The following is an 8,729-nucleotide window of genomic DNA, read 5'->3' as shown; positions in this document are numbered from 1 at the left end:
TGATTTAAGTTAAGATTTAAAATCTTAAAGCTAAAATTATTAAATTATTGGTAATTGGTATTTTCAATTTTCGATTTGAACCATTTTAGATTCTGTGCGGAACGATGAATGTATTGATTTTACAATGATGTGTGTTTTTTTGTGTCTGTGAACACGATAAGTTATCGAAATTCGGTCTTAAACTTCAATAGCTTTTCCGGTCGGAAAATGTATCTAGTTGGCAGGGACGAACTAGATCGAAGGGCGAAGGGGCGAACGCCCACTGGGCTGGTATGATTGTGAGCCCTCACAGGTATATTGGGCCCATGTGTACAACTGTGTAGTGATTAGTGATGGTGATTGGACATTGTCATAAAAAACTTATGCTGTATGATGATATTCGTGAAATTTTTGGGCCTCTACCTAGGATTGCCAAGGCCGATTTCTTACCCCAGTACGCCCCTGCTAGTTGGTGCATGGGAAGGTCAAAGGGATTCCCAGTAGTTTTCAAAAATATCAGGGAAAACAGGAGTTTTTACGCAAAAAGAATTTTTAAAGAAAATCAATTTTAGATGACGATGCAACTCTAAAACAAATTACCGCAGACACATGACATTTTCACTGAATATTTATTTTATACTTGAATTTTCTAGGTATACATTTTATGTAAAATTTAAAAAATATTTCAAATCTTTTTAAACTATTTATAGACATTTTAAATTTTAAATCTTTTTGGTATTTTAGATTCTGAACGAAGTGATGAATGTATTGATTTTACAATGATGTGTGCTTTTATTTTTTATGTTTGTTTTTGTGTCTGTGTACAGCATAGCTAGTCGAAATAATGCTTCGATTTCAAACTTTGGGGGTGGTTTCCGATGTAAAATTGAAGATCCTTGGGTTAGGTTTATTATAAAGGTCAAAAGTAAACATTTTCCAACAGTTTTCAAAAAAATCGATTTTTTTATATGGTTGTAATTCAAAAACTAATCACTGTAAATACTTGAAATTTTCACCAGATGTTAATGCAAGTGATATCTATATACAGTTTAATTTTCAAAAATTTTCAACTTTTTTTTAGTTATTTATAGACCACTGAAATTTTCAATTTTTTTAAAGAATTTTTTTTTGAAGTGTCGGTAAAAAAATGTTGGACAACCAAAAAAACATGAAAATTTAATACAAGGTTCCTAATCAGTTGTTCTAATTGTAACTAAAAAAAAATAAAAATCGTTAGTCACAATTTTTTTATAAGCGTTTATAGTTCAAAATTTTATGAAATCTGTCGAAAAGGCGAAAATTTGTAAGTAATTTTGAAGTTGAAAAGTCATAAAATTTTTTGCGTTTTTAACTATAAGGATTAAAAATACAACACTAAGTTTTCGATAAGTTTTCCTTCAAGTAGCTATAGAGAAAACTCGAAGCATCATTATAGGAAAAATTTTAAGTGCGTTTGAATTTTAAATTTTTACGAAATAGCGTAACGATAACGATTTATCATGAAACGATTTTAAATATTTGTTATTATTCAAAAAGTATAAGTCGTAGATACTTGAAAATTTTATCAGTTATTTAGATTGGCATTTTCTTTACATGATTTAATTTTCAAAATATTTTTACTTTTTTGAGATATTTATAGACGACTGGAATTTTCAATTTGTCTGAAAATTTTTTTTTGAAGTGTCGATAAAATTTTTTTGGCCCTATCAAAATACTTGAATGGAAAATTATAAGAATACATATGCACAATTTTTTTTTATTAGCATTTGAAGTTCAAATATTGACAAAAATTCGTTAAAACCATGAATTTTTGTTTTTGTGTTTGTCATTACGTTTTGGGACAGTAAAAATGCTTCGACTTTTAACTTTAGTATCTTGTTAAATCAGAAAGTGAATCTAGTTGATATTTTGGGGGATTAAAAGTAAAAAATTCTTAATATTTTTTTAAATAATCGGGATAAACAAACTAAAAATTAACGGAAAAACAGGAAATTTTACGTACAATCACTTTTCGACAAAATTGATTTTGATTTTTGATGTAACTTTAAAACGAATGACCATTGATACATGCAATTTTCACCGAATGTTTATAAAATTTCTATTAACATATTATTACAATAGCAGTTGAAAAATAAAAGAAATTTATAGTTACAATTTTTTTTATAAGCATTCAAAGTTTGAATTTTGACAAAATACGTAAAAATCACAAAAGTTCACAAATTATTTTAAGCTAGAAATTAATAAAAAATTTTCTTTTTTAAACTAAGATTTAAAAATTTAATATAAGATTCCTTACAAGTTTTTCAATCTTTATCACAAAAAAATGTCCACCGGAAATGCAAATTAAATTTTTGTAAGCATTTGAATTTCAAATATTGACAAAAATTCGTTAAAACCATGAATATTTGCGAATTATTTTTTAGTTCAAAATTCATAATATTGTTTGTATTTTTATCTAAGGTTATAAAATTCAACACTAAGTTTTCCATAAGTTTTGCTTCAAATAGCTATAGAGAAAATTTGATGCGTCATTATAGGAAAAATGTTTTGAGCGTTAGAGTTTTAAATTTTTATGAAATCGTGTAATGATAACGATTAACGATTTATCCTCAAACCAGGTATATGTATATCTATGATAATATAAGGTATTATGAATTATGATAAACTAATTGATTAACCATGCCATATGCAAAATGCGTCTTTATTGAAAAATCAAATATTTGTTTCAAAATAGAATATATGATAATATTTAAATATAATATATCCTAGACTGACAAATCATCTCCGTTCAGAATCGTTTTTCGTATACAATGATACCGTCTATCATTGCATTCAAATTTAATCCCATCCATTACAGTAACCTACTGTACAGCAGAGCGACATCCACGACTTACCCGCTTATTTTTTTTTTTTTTTAAATTGACAAAAAAAATTATATTTGTTGGGTAAAAAAAACTTCAACATTTAATACAAGGTTCTTAATATATCGTCACAATGGTAGTTAAAAAGTATTGAAAATGCATAGTCACAATTTTTTTTTTAATAAGCATTGAAAGTTTGAATTTTGACAAAAATCGTGAACATTTGCAATTTATTTTGAATTAGAAATTCATAAAAATTTGTGTTTTAAAATCTTAAATTTTAAAATTCAATACAAGAGTCTTCATAAGTTTGTCTACTTTTATCAAATAAAAAAATGTCTACCGGAAAGTCCGGAAATTCAAATTAAATTTGTATTAATCTGCAGAATTACCTATTAACTCAATTCCTCTTGTACCGATATTCTTATTTTGTTGTTATTCAAAAACGAATAACTGTAGGAAATTGAAATTTGCATGACATGTTTATTTTATTAATTCATATCCTTGATACAAATATACAATTTTCAAAATATTTCAACAATTTTTAATAGTTATTTAAAGACATTCCTTTGAAATTTTCCGTTTTGTGTTCTATAAATGTCAATAAAACTGTATCTGTTGGGTCAAAAACTAGAAAACAAGGTTCCCAGCAAGTTGATATAATAGCAGTAGTAAAATATAAAAAATACCTAGGCACGCTTTTTTCTAGTTCAAATAATAGTTCATTAAAAGTACAAATTTTGATAAAATGCTTTTGATTGAAAAATTAACTATTCATAATAAATTTTTAAATACTCATAACTCGCTTTAAAATTAGAATATGATAAAAGACTAGTATGTTGTCTAGATAATAGTCTTACCTTTAAATTTGATTAGAGGTCAATTCAGTCTAAAATTTAAATTAACAAAGCTACACTTACGTGTTCTGTTGAGCGTAAAAATTGGTATGGTACCTACGCACTTGTAAGAATGGAGACAACTCATGCGGGTATCAAGTCCTTTTAACAATAAATTGTGTATACTTACTATGAATTACTGAGTGGGTCGGGTTATGAATTAAATTTGATTAATTTTGATTTTATAGGTAAATATATTTATTTTTTGAAATAATGGCAATGTAATTAATATAGTATAAAACAATAAAATATCTTAGACTGACAAACCGTCTTGTTCAGGATCATTTTTCGTATGTAATCATTAAATTCAAATTTAATACCATCCATCACAGTAGGTAACCCCCTTGTGAATTACTGTATAACAGAGTGAAATCCACTTACCCGTTTACTTTTTTTTCATTAATTTATTTCCAGTTGATTTTTTGCATATATATTTTATACTTTGATAACCTAATGCCATATAAATAATTCCTCTTTAATAAATTAATATTGTAGTTTTTCCGGTCCAAGAATTTATTGATTGTGGAAATGTGGACTGTCGTTACTTCTTTAGTAATGTGTATTCCTAATGTATAATCTTTTCTAAATTTTTTTTATGCTTTTTGAAATAAATTTTCCAGCGAGTATTGGTGCTGTTCTCCTCATATTTTTGTTCATTAATTTAATTTTATTATTATTGAATAAATCTACAATCTAGGTATACATATTTTAGTATAATAAGTAAGTTTGATATATAAGATTAATTTAATCAAATTGAATTTTTTTACCTTTTTTATTTTGCTTTTTAAATTTACATTTGCCTGTGTGTGACTACATTCTTTCAAATTTACTAGTTACATAAATTTTGATAAACTATCTTAAGAACTTTGAATAATCATTTTTTACTACGCTAATGTATGAATCTGGAGATTATAGAATTGCAGTTTTCAGTAAATGTATCAATATAATATAACCTGAACATTTTTTTTTTCATTTATAAATCTCTAGTTAATTTCACTATGTTAATGTTTTTAAACATTGACTGGCTATCCCAAGGAGATCTTTAGAGAACCTATATAAATTTATATTATTTTCTTTTTTGCATCTATTAAAATCCATTTGCTTGCGGGTGCCAATGTTCTTTGACCACTTAAAAAAAAAATTTATTTAATTCTAGTTAATTATTTTTATTTTGACCAGCTATTTTAGAGACCCCAGAATTCTTTAACAGCTAATTATTGTGAATAGTTTCTAGGAGTACAAATCTGGACAGAAATCTTTAGCATTTATATGCACTTTATCTGAATTTAACTTAAGTTAATATTGTCATAAAATATATTTTATTGACTTTAATGCGCTATAAAATAATTCAATAATATATGAAAAAAATTTCCAACAAAACACTTTAATTTATTTAAAATACATCTTAAAAAGGTTTAAATTTTCTGCTCTGTTTTAGTAATTCAATTTTTGATTTGTCATTATCAAACTTATTGCGTAACTCCATCAGTTCTAAAATAATAATATTTTATTAATTAATAATATTATTTTTATTATAAATTATAAGGCATTTTAAATACTTACGATTAATTTTGGTCTCTTTAATCTGGAATCGATAAAAGTTTTTTAGTGTTTTCTTAATCTTTTTCTTAGCCTCATTTTTCATTATGTTATTCTTAATAACTTCCTTGCGTGCAAATCCAGGATTTCGTCCTCTAAAATGCGTATGAAATGTATTAAGTATAATACACAATTAATAATTATAGCTAGTAACAAAAATTTATCAAGAAAAATGTAATTGCATTTTACAATTTCATATAAGTTAACAAAATTACAATAGAAATTTATCTAAAAATCATGAACAAAAAAATACTTTTTAGTAACGGTTTTCCACCCATCTTCATCTTCATTGTCAACTGTATCTTTTTCAGTTTGTATTCGTGTTGCTGATGTCTTGTCATATTCGGACATAAATGTATCAATCTCAGACTGTAATTCTTTTTCATCAACTATATTGTCATTGTAATTCTCGCACCATCCTATAAAAAAAAAACAAATGATCAATTAAACTTTAAGATGTTAAAATTTATATTTGCTTTCTTACGGTGAACTATATTTGTGATTGGAGCAGATTGTGTAGATAATATGAAAGGTTCACTTTCAGTACATTTCAGTGACAATGCATTTTCCAAACCAGATGTGTGTGCAAACACAACATAAGCCACTTTGAAGCCCTGAAATTATAATCACAATTAAAACATAATTTATGCATTTAATATGAACGCTTACTTTAATTGGTTTTGGAATGAAATATTTTGATGACAATATTTCTGGTTCAATTGGAGTGGGCTCATTGTGAAAATATACAGATTTTACTTTACCACAGCGACGAAATGCATTTTTCATAGTTTTCTACAATCAAATAATTATAATATGTTGAATTGTTATTTTGAAATAAATATGATAGCATTTTGGCATGATACATCTAAGATTAAAGCACAACAAACTAATCAAATTGTTTAAACTATTATAATCAATCCACAAAAAAAAATGCATTTGATTATAAATTATTAGTTAATAATGCCTAATTTTGTGAATGGTTAATTGGCTACTGAATAATTAAAAACTAATTCTCCAAAGTGTAAAAATTAATTCATTTCACACAAATAATTACCTGATTGCAAAATTCAGGAACGCCAATCACAAACAGTGTCTGATATTCTGGTTTTTGTGCACATTTTTCCCTAGTTGTATGCATTTTTAAAAATAAATGACGAATAGCTTTAGAATTTTCATTGACTTTCACCGGGAGAACTGAGAAAATAGAAGAAACATAATTTGAATGAGAGGTATGATTTAAAAATTCTTAAATCTAATTAAATTTAAATATTTACTACCTATAAATTATATACTAATAATTATTACAATAATTATTATTTTTAATTAAAAGCTTTTAGTAAACAATTATTAAAGCTTAACAATTAAAATACTTAATACAACGTAAATATAATATAAAATCATTTATAAAATAAATAGGTTTTAACGTATCATAATCAATGAATAATGGTAATTAAGTTAATGAGATAGAAATAATTTAGGCTATGGAATATATTGTTTGTAAAGTGAGGCTATAAGGAGGGAAATGAGGAGAAACATTGATACTGAAAGTTCTAATATAAATTTTAAAATTGGTTCATCATTAATGGAGATTATTGATAGTTAAATAATGGGATATTTTTAGAATCAGCGATGGAGATGTAACAAACTTTGGTAAGGTGAGGAGGTGATTTGAAAGTGAAAGATGTGAGTTAGTAGAAATGCTTTGTATATTAGAAATACTTTGTAGCTGAAACTCCAAAAGTATGATCAACCACGCAAAGTATGTACTTGGCTATGGTGCTTTTATCTTTGGTGCAAACATCAAAGGAGTGATCTTCCCAATTTAGCACAATGTGAAGGATGATAGTTAGTACCCCGCTAATTTAAGTTGTGCCCATTACTAAAATTGGACACCCACTTTTTTCGAGAACCTCAAACCCAATGCCAACAATAAAGAAATTCTAAATCATTCATCAATATTGAATACTAAAATAAGTTAGTATTGTCCTATATGACCGAGCACTCTTGATCCACCCCAGTATCAAAATAGGCCGACCTATGGACACATCGCTAACCATTTATTATACTATAATATCATCATGCTTATAGTGCTTATATTATAGAAATAAATTAAACAGTAACAATAGTGAAATGGACATCAAATAAATTATTATTAATACATAATATAATATACATTTATAATAATATTATTGTTGTATCATTATAAACCTACCTTTGAATCCAACACAGTTTTCCATTGCGCTAACTTTCAAGTTTTTAGATTTATTACTTTTATTTAACAGTGTTAAAAATTAAAAATCAACTATTTAACTATAAAGATATGATAATGAATAACACATGTCTTGAAGTCTTATTATTAAATCATTTACTGTCGAGTGTCGGCCGTGTCGGGTACTCGGTTAATCGAAATTTGAAAACAATATTATCATTTTTTTATCATATTTATTAATCACGGTCGTACAGTGCATACGAGCAATGAGCGTTGAAATTTCAAAACGTGGATCGTACGACAACTGCAACTGAATTTGTTTTTGCGCGCAAACACATATTTATTTTGCGGCAACGCGTGGTGATAGAATAAAAATATTATAAAATACAATATTATTTTTAATGACTAATTTCTAATGACTCTAATATCTATTACTATCATCACCAGTCATCACTCACCCCCCTAATTCACAAGTCACAACCATCACATCTATAATACAAATAATTCAATGTTTTTTTATTCGATTATAATCTTCATTGTGATAATTATCCGCTACAGTATAGCATGCATGGACATAGGAAATGAACGAAAGACTTAGTTATGCGCAAACAGATATTATCGTCAAGAATTTTAAAAGAAAATAAAAATAAAAATTATGCTGTAGAATATGACGTAGATTAGAGTAAGTTTAATGATTTACATATTTTAACTGTAAACAATAATATAATTAAAATAAACTACATTGTATTATATTAATATAATATAAATATACCGAATTCTTTGATTAAGTTATTTAAAGTAAATTCATATGGTACTATACTAATTAAAACAACACAACAATGAATAAATCAAAAAAATAATTTCCTACATAATCTAGGAAAGAGAAAAAAGAATTCAAATATTTTATAAAATTAATAACGGGCTTTTGGTACTTTATAAGGATTTTTTTCTGCTTTTTGGGACCTTCATGGCCACTTTTGAGTTATTAATTACATTTTATACATTCAATGACTTAAAAGTCAATTTTTAGTATTATTATTAATTATCACTCCTATTTTGATAGCAATAATAAATACCAAGTACTAAATACCTACATGTTTCAGAAAGAAGTACAAAATTGTTTTTAATTGATTGTTAAAACATTTATTCTGTATTCATTAATAAACAAGTCACTGTAGGCAAAGT

At 26.1% G+C, this 8,729-nt stretch overlaps 1 protein-coding gene across 1 annotated transcript; it reads right to left on the bottom strand.

The window, feature by feature from the left end:
* Positions 1-5,104: 5,104 nt before the first annotated feature.
* Positions 5,105-7,752, bottom strand: LOC107166912 (ribosomal RNA-processing protein 7 homolog A). Its single transcript, XM_015515753.2, has 7 exons — positions 7,548-7,752; positions 6,390-6,529; positions 6,005-6,127; positions 5,820-5,949; positions 5,589-5,754; positions 5,300-5,430; positions 5,105-5,227 (listed from the first exon to the last, which is right to left on the bottom strand). Exons 1-7 carry the CDS (start codon positions 7,570-7,572, stop codon positions 5,142-5,144), a joined length of 801 nt encoding a protein of 266 aa, XP_015371239.2. The 5' UTR covers positions 7,573-7,752; the 3' UTR covers positions 5,105-5,141.
* Between the last annotated feature and the right edge of the window lie 977 nt (positions 7,753-8,729).

Source organism: Diuraphis noxia, unplaced genomic scaffold (genome assembly GCF_037042655.1).
Source record: "Diuraphis noxia isolate RWA-SAM2 unplaced genomic scaffold, SU_Dnox_SAM2 contig0004, whole genome shotgun sequence".
Taxonomy (NCBI): Eukaryota; Metazoa; Arthropoda; class Insecta; order Hemiptera; family Aphididae; genus Diuraphis; species Diuraphis noxia.
The sequence above is the reverse complement of the archived record's forward strand: the minus strand, read 5'-3'. Positions and strand labels throughout refer to the sequence as shown.

Coding starts and splice junctions, on each gene's coding strand:
- LOC107166912 (XM_015515753.2), bottom strand. CDS start 7,572: ATGGAAAACTGTGTTGGATTCAAAG. Junction 6,128..6,389: donor TTCCTGAATTTTGCAATCAG/GTAATTATTTGT, acceptor ATTTGATTGTAG/AAAACTATGAAAAATGCATT. Junction 5,950..6,004: donor TCATTCCAAAACCAATTAAA/GTAAGCGTTCAT, acceptor TTATAATTTCAG/GGCTTCAAAGTGGCTTATGT.